At 39.5% G+C, this 13,300-nt stretch overlaps 1 protein-coding gene across 3 annotated transcripts in view; it reads right to left on the bottom strand.

The window, feature by feature from the left end:
- LOC105466506 (Rho GTPase activating protein 42) overlaps positions 1-13,300 on the bottom strand; it is a 312,048-nt gene that overhangs the window by 5,401 nt on the left and 293,347 nt on the right. For all 3 annotated transcript variants that reach the window (XM_071075500.1, XM_071075501.1, XM_071075502.1), the window contains 4 exons: positions 12,430-12,810; positions 11,895-12,051; positions 9,828-9,890; positions 973-1,052 (listed from right to left, as the gene is read on the bottom strand). In XM_071075500.1, the coding sequence (XP_070931601.1) occupies positions 973-1,052; positions 9,828-9,890; positions 11,895-12,051; positions 12,430-12,810 (681 nt within the window). The remainder of the gene's footprint in view (positions 1-972; positions 1,053-9,827; positions 9,891-11,894; positions 12,052-12,429; positions 12,811-13,300) is intronic.

Here is a 13,300-nt window from a genome sequence, read left to right as displayed (position 1 = left end):
GATACCAGACACTGCGGATGCTCATGTCCCTGATATAAAATGATGTAATATTTGCATATACCCTAGGGACATCCTCCTGTATGCTTTAAATCATTTCTAGATTACTTGTAATACCTTTCACAATGTAAAAACTATGTAAATAGTTGCTATACTATATATATTTAAACTTTGTATTACTATTTATCTATTTATTTTCCAACCTTTTTGATCCATAGTTGGTTAAATTGTGCATGCAGAACTCCTGGAATATACAGGGCCAACTATACACTCAACTTAAATGTCCACACAAAACAATGTCACAGCCCTTCAAAGTTGGAATGTCCTTTGCATTCACATAGTCAAATGAAACAATCTCTCCCTCTCATACACACATGTACAAACAGACACATACACACAAATGCCTGCAGGGGAGGAATGAATCCAGAGGGAATTTAAAAATTTTTTATTTATTTTTATTTTTATTTTTTTGAGACAGAGTCTTGCTCTGTCGCCAGGCTGGAGTGCGGTGGCGCGATCTTGGCTCACTGCAACCTCCACCTCCTGGGTTCAAGCAATTCTGCCTCACCCTCCCGAGTAGCTGGGACTACAGGCGCCCGCCACCTCGCCCGGCTAGTTTTTTGTATTTTTTAGTAGAGACGAGGTTTCACTATGTTGGCCAGGCTGGTCTCAATATCTTGACCTCATGATCTGCCTGCCTTGGCCTTCCAAAGTGCTGGGATTACAGGCGTGAGTCACCGTGCCCAGCCTATTTATTTATTTTTTTGTGGGTTGGCCTGGGCTTACCCTCCTAAGCAGCTGGGACTACAGATGCACGCCACCCAGAGGGATTTGATGTGTTCACGCATGCCCGTCATGACAGGCAGGACTTGGGATAGAATCTGAGGCTTCTGGCTTCTACTTGAGACTCATACCACCATGCTATTCCTTCATCCTCCCCATGATGATAAACTTAGAGGGAAGTGACATACTTACCATTAGAAAATATCGCTCCTTGTGGGAAGGAAAGCTCATGGCTGTGCTCTGCTTTACAGGAGTACATGGCTTTGGCTTGGCTGAAAGAGCAAGACAACTTGTCAAAACCTTAACACTCAACCTAAGGACATCTGTATTTAAAACTCTTCTTAAAGAATGCTATTCATTTTTACTTGTCATTGGAACATAATGCGCATAAAGTGCATATATAAGTGTACGTCGGTACTTTTTCCACTCAACACAATCATGTTACCAGATCAAGAAATCAAGGATTACTAGCACACTAGAAACCTTTCTTGTGTTTCTAGGCAATGTTCTCCAGGGTAACCCCTGGCTTATAACAATATAGGTTGGTTTTAGAGACTGCTATTATTTAACTGTTTAATAAGTTGCTAAATAGGCTGTTTTTACAGCTATGTAGAAACTAAGGTTCCTAGGAACCCCAAAGCCTTTTTTTCCCCCACTTTCATGTTCAGACTATCTGAGGTGAGATCCAAAAATTAAAAGGCTTAAAGAATGGTAAGTAAGTTGATTGGGCATGATATAGGAAAAAATAATAGGATAAGTTGATGATAAATGGCAACCAACTATAGCTTCACCATCAGGAAGATGATGGGGACAGGTGAAGGCTTTGTAAACCAGAGTACACCCATCCTTAACAAGAGAAGCCAACCACTCAGCTCCCAACGTCTGTCACTACGTGCAGATTCATGCTCAATATACCCAGATACTCTTTTTTTTCTTTTTTTTCCAAGTGAAGTCAGAATTTAGGAATTACATATGAGATATGATCCAAAAATATTTCAGCCAACACTAGAAAGGCATCATCTGAGGCTGCTAATCAAGGCACCAGGCAGGTCTCCTTTAATCTGCAACATTCAATGACCTTGGTAAGACTTGCAGCTGATCCCAACTCCAAGCACTTACCATCTCTTCCACAACCAGAGTCCAAGACAATAGCGTTTCCAACCTGGTCGGCTGAATGGCTTCCTGGCTTCCTAGAACCTCTATTCCCTTACAATCCATTATCTATAGAGCAGCCAGAGGACAGCTGTAAAATGCCCATCAGATCACACTGCTTCCCTGACAACCCTTCAACTGGCTTCCTACTCTGGCCCACAAACTGTATGCAGTCAGGTGCCGGGTGGTCTCCCCTGCCTCTTTGTGTCCCTGCCTCTGCTCACCTACTCGACTCCAGTCACAATGGCCCTCTTTCTTTTCAAACACGCCAAACTCACTCCCACCTCAGGCCAGCTATGTCCACGCCCTGAGATGTTTTCCTCTTGATCTTCACATGGCCATGTCCTTCAAGTTCATCTTAAATTTCAAGAGCTTTGCTGAAGGTCGGGCCTTCTCTGATCATACTCTCTGAAATAGTTGCCCAGGGAACTATCATATCTTCCTGCTTCAAGTCTGCATGGTATTGGTATCCGGTATTTTGTTATTATTGCTGATATTTTTATCTTCTCCCCTAGATAGAATGGAATCTCCACGAACAATGTCTGATGCTTAGTAGTAACTCAGTAAATGTTAGCTAAATGAATGAGTAAGAAAAAGGAAAGATGTTCTGGGTTCATTTTCTATATGATGAGTCTTTTTAAAGATTCAGGGCACCTTATCTATCCTCTTTGGGGTCCCAGCACTATACCTGCAAGGCAGCAGTATTTGCCTTCACAGCTCTCCCAAAGCAGCAGCATTACATTATAATTTCATTTCCCTGTTGGAGCTCAACCATGGGTCTTAACCCTACACTTCCAGAATGAGGTCCAGCCATTTAAACTGGGGTTCCCAAAGACTATCTGAAGATTGGAAAGTGTAGAGAGGAAAATTCTGGACCTGCCTCCAGTCTTTTCATCAGAGGTGATGCTCAGGCTGTACTTTCAGACAGCTTGCTAGCAGGGCAGCTTTGGGAATGACCCTGAGCCCACACAGCACAATGTCCCAGTGAAACATGGTCTAAGGAAGAACTGAAGAAGTAGAGGCACTCAGAGAAGGACAGGACTTTAAAGAACTGTGTGTGTGCACGTGAACACATGCATGTGGGTGTGCTAGTTGCATATAGGTGGGAAGTGAGAACATTATCAGGTTCTGAAGACTTCTAAGAATCAGACTATGCTAGGCTCAAGTAGAATATAAATGTTTTCCCTATAAATCTTCTAGCCAACTATAACCATTTGATTTGATCAGGATATTACTGAGGACTGCAGAACCATTTTCCTAAAAAAAAGGAAAGATTTTTGCAAAAAAATCACATTTTCTAATAGCAACAGCTTCTTCCAGTAAACAGTAAGTCCATCTTTCTTTGAATCATTAAGATAAATTATAAAGAGATGTATAAGGAAACAAACTCCAAAGTTGTAGAAGTGACTACAATATTCCTTACAATGGCCTAATTTTCAAAACTGTACTTTAAAATGTACCCCAAATCTTGTAATTAATATTTTAGACATATATGGTCTCCTTTTTTGTATTTATAGTACTCTATGGGACTGGTTGAGGGAGGGGAAAAGCATACAGAATAATTATTATCACTAAATAAAGACATACATATTGTTAAATACATCAAAACCACACAGCACAAAATACTACCTGTCATGACTTTTCAATTATCTGTGCACTGACTAGACGGAATTTTTCTTCTGCTGAGAGCTATAACTGCAGGTGTTAACTCTGCAGAGAGCTTTGATGATTTAATGTAGACTCTGTAACAGTGAAGTTTCCTCAGGTGCTAATGCTTCCTCTTTTACTGTCTTGGTGGATTGAAGAGGATGTGAAAATAACACTGTCACCTACTGTCTCTCTCCAGAAGATTCTAATCTCTCTTTGAAAAAGATTTTGAAAATCCTGCCTCTTACTGCTTGGGAGAGTGAGGTAACGGCACAGTCCTGAAAGCCATTTCTTCTCTTATCACTGGGAAAATCATCTGCCCACAAGCCTCATTCCTCATGCTAAATGCCGCCTAATGCATTTAATGAATAAACTTACAAAAGTTTGACTAGGTCAGTGTGCAAAATTTACCAATGCTTATCTTAAACATAAGAGAAATTTTAAAAATTCACCAAAATTGATACAATGTCTTCCGGAGGCCTGTTTAACAATGAGAAATACACATATTTTGTACGCTATTGACAGTTTCACTTCTGAAGGGAGTAGGAGTGCACGGAGGTAGAAAGATACTAAAGCAATACTATATATAAAACTGGAAATTTAAAAAAATCACAACAATCTTAAGTATTCATCAGCAGAGAACTTAAAAAATAAATTAGAGCACACCAATCTAGTGAAGTATTATGCAGCAACTATAGATAATGCTATTGAAGAACTCATGCTATGAAACGATGCTAATGCGTAAGACAAAAAGTTTACACATTTGTTCTTGGCAAGAATCCTAAATTGCCCATGACAGTTTACCAAGAAACACTGCATTTGTTTCTTGGGCACTAGTTGGGGATTTTTTTCTTTCTTTTTCTTTTTTTTTTTTTTTTTTTGAGATAGGGTCTCACTCCATTGCTCAGGCCAATCAAGGCTCACTGCAGTCTTGACTTCCTGACCTCAGGCGATCTTCCCATCTTAGCCTCCCAGGTAGCGGGGACTATTAGGTGCACACCACTGTGACAATTAATGTTCTGTATTTTTTGTAGAGACAGGGTTTCAAATTCCTGGGCTCAAGTGGTCCACCCGCCTTGGCCTCCCAAAGTGCTGGGATTACAGGAGTGAGCCACTGTGCCCAGCCTAGATGCAGATTTCTTAACATTAATTACATGTTCTTTTCATAGATTTTTTTTCCAACAAATACTGGCATTTCCAGCTTAAATATCTAATAATACTGAACGCCTCAATGCTAAGAACTTCCACCTGAGCCTGTACAGTTAAAGCTGCTTGTGTCAAAGACACGCATATTGCAACTCCATTGAAAATGAAGTGAAAAAGTGAGTAACAAAGTATTTTTTACGTTAAAAATGTATATTTTATTTACTCATTCAACAAGCATCTATTGTGTGTTGGGCACTATGATAGCAACAATACAGTGAACTCCTCTATCCTCCCCACATCCCCACCCATGTATCCTTTTCTGTGTGTTTATCACGGAGGAGTAGTTTTCAAAAGCATGGTCAAGAGAATCTGTGGATGGGACATAGAGGGGCAGGCAGGAGCCTAAGATATCATTGCTCTGAAGCTAATGGAATGTATATGACAATTCATTTATTTTGTATTATGTCAGGTATTAAAGATATTTGAAAAAATGTAAAACAGTTCAACTCTTTTGGAAAATATCATTTTTCATCAAAATTATGTTATTTGTGCTAATATGTAATAGGCTTATTCTTATTTTCAATAAATACATATTTTAAAATGTTCTGTTTGAATTTCTAATACAGTAAATATCAATAAATATAATCCATAAAAACAGAAGCCCTTTGGGGATCCTTCATGATCTTTTAAGTTTATAAAGGTGTTGTGAGATCAGGAAGTTTTAGAGCCACTGCCACAGATGAGATTAGAAGGCTGTGCACCAAATTTTAAGTTTTCTTCAGGTGATGAAATTATAAGTGGTTTTAACATGCTTCTTCATTAGTTTTCACATTTTCTAAAGGAAAATCATTAAATTATTATTTTAAACATCACAATTTTTTTTTTTTTGCTTATATGTGTTATGGTGATTTCTGCATCTTGTGTGTGTCTTACATATGTAACTGTGCTCTAAACCAGTGATCTATAGCCTTATAAAAACTCAAACTCACTGGGCAAGAAAACTTTGTTGAGCTTTTTGTCCTTTGTAATTTTAAGCAAAATATTTGTCTTTTAAAATTTGACAACAGAAACATTTGATTATTTATAATGAACCAGACACTCAATTCTCAATCTGTGCTTTTAATTCTCAATTCAACCTTCAAAGCATATTTGTATCGACTGCCTGATTATACTACTGTAAAGTGGATCTCTGCTCTGAGTATAACTGAGACCCAGGTGAAGGTTTTAAGGATACTATTTTCCATATGCCTTTACAATGGTAAGACACAGCCTAGTGACATTTGGCTCTTAAAGGGATTTTATAGGTTAAGGAAAACAATTGTAAATAACCAATGTGTGCTTAGGGCTGTGCCGGGCACTTTGACATTTTTCTCTATTCTAAAGGTTCTCAAACTTTCACGTACATAAGAATCACTTGGGGAGGCTGACAAAAATGCAGCTTCCCAAGGCCTCAGTCTTGGATATTGTGGTTTATAAGGTCTATGGTAAAACCCTGGAATCTTCATTTTAACAAGTCTTGCAGCATGGCCCCTCCCATTCCAGTGAACTTGCTTTCTTACTGATCTCCAGTGATGTCTTAGGAGTTAAAACCAGTGTCCTCTCCTGATCTCCTAAATCATTTTTTTTGCAGCTTCTACCACTGTTGGCCAAGCTTTCTCATCCTGTCCATTCTTCTTTTTCTGAACCTTAAATAAAACCATTCCCCAAAGACCAATGCTTGGCCATTTGTTCTTTTTCATTTAGTAAGCCCCCCTTGCTAGGTACCCTCACCTTCACCTATACAGTGTAATTGCTGTGTAGAAGTTTCTTAAATGGCATCAAACTCCATGCTCGCTCCTGGTTCCAGCTGCATCTTTCTAACTGCCTCTCATTGGCCCTCACAGCCTCCTCAAACCCTATGGCCATAATTTTCCCTTCCTCCTACATACGCAGAAGCTAAGATCAGAAGCGAAACCACCATTCTTTTCAACACTGTCTCAGAGACTTGGAAACTTCTCTTCCTGTCCCTTACTCCTAGTATCAAAACAGTAGCCCAATCCTGATCCTATCCATAAAATTCTCCTTAGAGCTTTTCATCCCTTTTCTACTTTCCTGATTCAGGCCTTTTAAATCTTTTTTTTTTTTTTTTTTTTTTTTTGAGTCGGAGTCTCGCTCTGTGGCCCAGGCTGGAGTGCAGTGGCGCGATCTCGGATATCGGCTCACCGCAAGCTCCACCTCCCGGGCCGACGCCATTCTCCTGCCTCAGCCTCCCGAGTAGCTGGGACTACAGGCGCCCGCCACTGCACCCAGCTAATTTTTTTGTATTTTTAGTAGAGATGGGGTTTCACCGTATTAGCCAGGATGGTCTCGATCTCCTGACCTTGTGATCCACCCGCCTCAGCCTCCCAAAGTGCTGGGATTACAGGCGTGAGCCACCGCGCCCGGCTAGGCCTTTTAAATCTTACCAGTTCCATCCTAAATGGTTGACTGTTCTCTCCCCATCACAACCCCCTGGAAAATGATCTGTTCCGGTGCATCACTGATTAGATCACTCATGTGTTCAATGACCTGCAGTGCCTGCGGCAATGCCAGAGGGGTTACTTTTCTGTTGCTCGAGGCCATCCACTAAAATCTCCCAACTGATCTCTTCCCCAAATATGGCTAGTCTTCCTGCTGCCTCTACTCTTTCTGTCTCTTTCAAGGTCTAATTCAAGGGTAACCTTGAGCTCCTTAGGAAAATAACAATGAGACAAGCATTGCAGAGGGTCTGGGAAATTCCCTCAACTTCTGAGTTGTTCAGTTTTATTTAAGTGTACAAAAGAATATCAGGTTAAGAGTTAGTGTTTAAATACTACTAATATATTAATCAGAGGCTTGAGTGTCTTAGGCAAGCCGTTTCAACAATAATTATAATAATAGTTATTAATGTAGAAACCATCTACAGAGCACCTGTCATGTTCAAACACAGTATTGCGTACATTCCCAACAATGTGGCAAGCTGAGAATTATGATCTTCATTGTATGGATAAAGAAAATAGATTCCCCAAAATTGCTAACTCTGAGGTTACATGAACTAGAAAGTGGTGAACTAAAAATTTGAACTAGGGTCTGTCTGACCTAAAGTTCATTCATGTTCCCCTGTGCCTATCTCAGTGAAAAGTTATGACACAAATCGCAAGTATTGTGAACTGACAGACTGTGACTCTGAAGGTAGAGCTGAGTGAGCTCTAAGTTTACGTTGATGCCCATTAAAAGTTGATTCAGAGTATTCAGAATGTAAAAACATATTAAAGAAGTATGAATTGGCTAGGCACAGTGGCTCACGCCTGTAATCCCAGCACTTTGGGAGGCTGAGGCGGGTGGATCACCTGAGGTCAGGAGTTCAAGACCAGCCTTGCCAACCTGGTAAACTCCGTCTCTACTAAAATTACAAAAATTAGCTGGGCATGATGGTGGATGCCTGTAGTCTCAGCTACTCAGGAGGCTGAGGCAGGAGAATCACTTGAACCTGGGAGGCAGAGGTTTCAGTGAGCCAAGATCGCACCACTGCACTCCAGCCTGGTGACAGAGTGAGACTCTGTCTCAAAAAAACAAAAGAAGAAGAAAAAGAAGAAGTATGATTTGACTGTTGAACATCTGAGTATATTTTTATTATATGACGGCTTTCTGATTTACTTCATCCATAGATTGTTTTCTTAAAGCTCTATGGGGATTACCTCTTTGATTGTGATTACTTGAGTTTTTACTTAACAGGCTGACTTTTTAGAGCTTTCTAATAAAAGGGCTCCATCTAGTGAGCAATTCAACTATGTAGCATAACAGAAGAAGTAACAAGGTTAAATCCCTTACACCAAGGCCTAAAAATCAAGACAATCTCAGAGCAATGATGTCCGCTGTGACATGCATGGGGCTTAGTTTTCACCATGCCTTGGTCAAAAGGAAGAAGATAAAGTCGCTGCTGACAGAGCTAAAGTGCATGTGCTCTTGGCTCAGCTATTTAAATACTAGGCACTGACCATTATTCTAGGAAGAGACCCAAGTGGCTCTACTCCATGCAGTTAAAAAAACCTAATACCTGAGGGCCCTCCCTGGGCTTCGAACAAAACCAAAAAGAGTTTGAAGGTTATTGTTATCCTTAATAACTATCCCATGCTCAGTACTGTATAGGTACTTCATAAATGTTTGCTGAAAAAGTCCACATACTTTTACAGGTTGATAAAAATTCTTTGGTTAAATAACTTTTAGAGGAACTATACAACTTTTAGAGGAACTACACAACAACTATACAACAATATCTGTGATTCCTTTACTTCACAGCCTCAATTAGCCAGACATGGGAGGCTCAAAAATGTCCTGGTATATTTAAAGGAAAAATCAAGGTTTGTTATTCAAGTTCTCTCATTTATATGCTCTTTCAACAATAGGCATTGTGTGTCTCCTACCCGTACTAGCAGCTGATAGTAAAAAAATAATAATAATGAAAAGCCCCTGCCTTTATGAAATTCCATTATTCATATTAAAAACCAAAGCCCAGATCAGGAGAATAAATTTGAAAGCAAGAAGAGTAAAGCGGGAACTTTAGAAGCAAGCACATTAGTAGAAGCAGGATGTAACAACTCATATCCTTTTAATAATGGAACACAATGTAAAATCTGAGAACCCCTAATGAAATTATGTACTCTAAAAACAAAGTCTCCCTGGGCAATTAACTCTACAACATCTCAGTGGTCCTTAAGAATAACCATATTTTTCAATGGATGTCCATGATGATTCCTCCCGAAAGATATATAACTTCCAAAAATCAAGAACATGCTTTTGAAAAGTGTTCCTAAAATGATTGCCATCAAAGATGTATACAGGATTATAGCAATTTTTATCTTCTAGGAAATGTGTGTGTTTAGAGCCCTTCTTCTGTGAAGATTTCAGCAAATGAGACATCACTATCACAATCTGAGATGAAAATGCTGTTTACAGACATGACTTCCTGTGAAGGGCCAGTGGACTTAAATTTGACCATCTGCATAACGGGAGAGGCGGAGCTGTCACAGAGAGTGTCATGTCAACACAAAGCAACAATGTCACCCCTTTTTTTTTAGATGCATTTAAGGGTTTTGAGAACTTACCGCCCAGAAGAAACCGGCTTAGGTGAACCCACATTTTCAAAGAGTTGAGCTTTTGCTGCCACTCTGAAAAATGATTTAAAATGCAAGTTTTATGAAGTCAATCACACTCATTCTGCTCAAAGTGAAATTCAGGATTACCAGTTAAACAAGACAAAAAATGGTTGTCAACCATTGCCAAAATTGGAAGGGAATTTTAATTGTTTTAACCTTTAATGTCAATGAGACTTTTAGATCTAAGCTCCAGCTTACAGAGTACCAGACTGTAATAAACCTACAGCTACTTCCTCTGGGGATCTCACTGTCCTCATCCTTTTTATCTCAGAAAACCATGGGAGCAGTAAAAGGAACATTTTCTGTCTATTCTGCTCCCAGCAGCACCTTATTGACTCCTGTGGAGCCACAAGTGAAGATGCAAAGAATCAAATCAACATGACAAAAGCTCTGTTGTTCATTCTTTTAGTTAAGAAAACACTAATTATAACACTATTGATGTATTTTTTTATATGTGAACATATGTCTGTAAAGTGAAAAGGGCAAACTCTGAAAATATAGCCAATAAACAAATCTGTGATTTCCATCTTGTTTCAAATCATGAAGGGTAAGGCAGACAGGATACGTTCTAATTGAACAGGTAAGACTATCGGGTATGACTGAAAAGAATTGAAAGAGTTTCTATATTTCCTGGAAGACTCTCTAAAATTCCTTGATATTCTAAGCTAGATTAAAAAAAAAATCTATCTTATTTCTTTAATTGACAAACTCTTCTCCCAGAGCCAAGTTATTTGATTATCTCAAAGATCATTTTACATCTAATATAGAACACACACTTTTCTCATTTGAATTTCTACTGTATCCTTACAATCACAAACAGAAGCTCTTCTCTTTCCTCCACAAAGAATGGAGTTTATATTCTCTCATCTTCCCTGATATATTGACTTAACATTTCTTTCCCTTAATGGGTAGAACTACACACAGTGGGGAGTAGACACATTGACAAATATATTCGCCTATACCACTGTAACTGGATTTCCAACCAAACGAGATAGCGTACATTGAACATGCTCTGCGACCAAAAGGTTCTTGTCAGAGAAAAGGATGAACTAATGAATTTATGACATAGTTCCTATAGAAACAGGCTTAGTAAAATGTCTTACTGGACTTTTAATGAATAATTAAAATGTCAGGAAGAATGCCATCATGTTAAAAATGGAGATGGTAAAACAGAAGGAGCACCGAATTGAAGTCAGAGAACCCTAGGTTGGAAACGGTAGAAAGCATCAGTTCTCATCATCTCTAAAGTGTGGTTTATACTACCCATTTCAAAAGGACACTGCAGACCTTAAAAGAGATAACTCATGTAAAGACATCCAGTAATGGCTCAGATGGCATTAGGAAATTCTCAGCAAATGTCAGGAAAACAAAATGAAAGGGAGAGAAACTTTTTATTTCCAGATTTTGCTTACTTGTTTAGCCAGGTTTCCATTGTTCGTCTTCACCCACTTTCTATTGATGTCTATGTACCCTTCTCCTATCAGCCTTACCACTTCTGCATCATTTCCTTTGATGAGAAGTACCCCCTTTTGCCTTTCGTATTCCTCATTCTCTACTAGCTGGTTTAAATCAGTGAGGACTCAGATATGGGGGTGTAGGATGGAAGGGAGAAAGACACTGCTTTAAAACAGTGAGGAGAGCAGGGACCTGGTTTATAGTCAATGCGTGGCAGTCTCTTCAGCTGAGAGATAATGTTTAGCTTTTAACAGGAACACTTTTAGTTCCAAAGCTATAACTACTGTATTATACATCAATTTTCATTTCCTCGAATTAAGTCATAGCTCTGCTTCAAAGGAAAGTGCTTGAAGTGCTGCCCTGTGAGATTCCGTACACATCCAAAGACTTCCATATCACTCATAGAAAAGAATAGAGTCTTACAGAAGTAGACTGTACCCACTCTATAGATAAAGCATTCCCAACATATTCAACTTGTGGAATTCCCAAGAGTTCTTCTGAAACACTCAGCTCCTCTCTGTATCCCTGGGAGACACAGCAAATATACAAACGCTCACTTACACTGAGCCAGGACGCTGATAGCCATTGCTTGAGGCAGTGTCTAGTCTTAATCTCCTGCACATTTTTGGAGGCAGGTCTGGGTTTGGTGAAGCTTTGGGTGTCTCCTTGGAACCTACAGAATTTAAGCTTTGAATAGATCCACTGTAGCTCTTGTTTCCTAAAAAGAAAGCCCAAGAAAACAGGTAAGGTGCTATTAGACAACATAATAGCAGTAACACAGTACATGTGCATAACAAAAGGAAGCATTTTTCTCTGAGCCCAAATGGGAAGGTACAGAATGTTCTTCGAGCACAGCAACCCATCACTCAGGGAGATCAAAATCTACAGTAATTACAAAGACATCACTTCACAGACACGGAAAGATTCAGGAAAAATGTCACAGTGCCTAGGTTGTAAAATCCAAGCACAGGAACAAAGTAGATAAGCATCATTAGTTTCTCCACCATTAACTTTATCCCCGCTTAACCACGCTAAATAATCCAGCAAAAGGGACATTGAGACAATGACATCTTGTACAAGTTCCATTCTGCCTTACCTTCAGCTGCAGAGATGGATCTGAGAGAAGAAGCAGAAGCTCTTTTCAGTCCTGAAAGCCCATAAGGCCCTTTCTTGACTAGGTCTATGGGTGGGGAAACGTCTCCTGGGCTAGTGACCGAAGCAACACTCTGGCAATCTGATTCTGCATCTGTCTTGGTTGCATCTTCTCTAGAACTTGATTCAGGACTAGTTGTCCAGAGACCAAGGCTTTTCTGTCCATTGGAAGATGATGGGGTTGCAATCCAAGGAATCCCTCCAGATTTCTCCCTGGGCTGGCAGGAAGCTGACTTTGTAGTGCTATTTTGTTCAGAGGAATGAGAAGAGAGTGACTCAATGCTCCCCATAGGTGTGCTGTCTGGGCTGCTGCTATAGGAGTCACCTAAGGAGTAGGAGGGAGAGAGAAAAAAGCAACTGTAACTATCTATTGATAACAGCATCACCAAAACCCTTCTGTTCTCCAACTTACCATGTGTTCTGTGGCCACCTGACCACATTTAAGTGGTAGGCCCCTACCTAGTATGGAGAACTGTCCTCGGTACTGGAGAAAGACTTTAAAATATGCATTTGAACTTGTTGAACGTATTTTTCAATACTATTTCAGGAAGATTATATATGTACCTATGAACTACCTGCCTTTAGGTAATAACTTTACTTCTCGAACTATAAGTGGGTTGACTTGAATTCAGGCAAAATTTGTTTATGAAACAGAATTCAGAAGAGAAATAAGATTCCTTCATGATATTACAAGGAATCAATGAAAGGGGATATAGTAAAAACATATTTCTGCTTTCTTTTACTTTTCTGATCATAAGTGATTGATTCCAAGTCACGAAGTACTCAGCCTTCTTTCATTCAAAGGCACCACCTCA

Source organism: Macaca nemestrina, chromosome 12 (genome assembly GCF_043159975.1).
Source record: "Macaca nemestrina isolate mMacNem1 chromosome 12, mMacNem.hap1, whole genome shotgun sequence".
Classification (NCBI taxonomy): Eukaryota; Metazoa; Chordata; class Mammalia; order Primates; family Cercopithecidae; genus Macaca; species Macaca nemestrina.
This window is presented reverse-complemented; position numbering and strand designations above follow the sequence as displayed.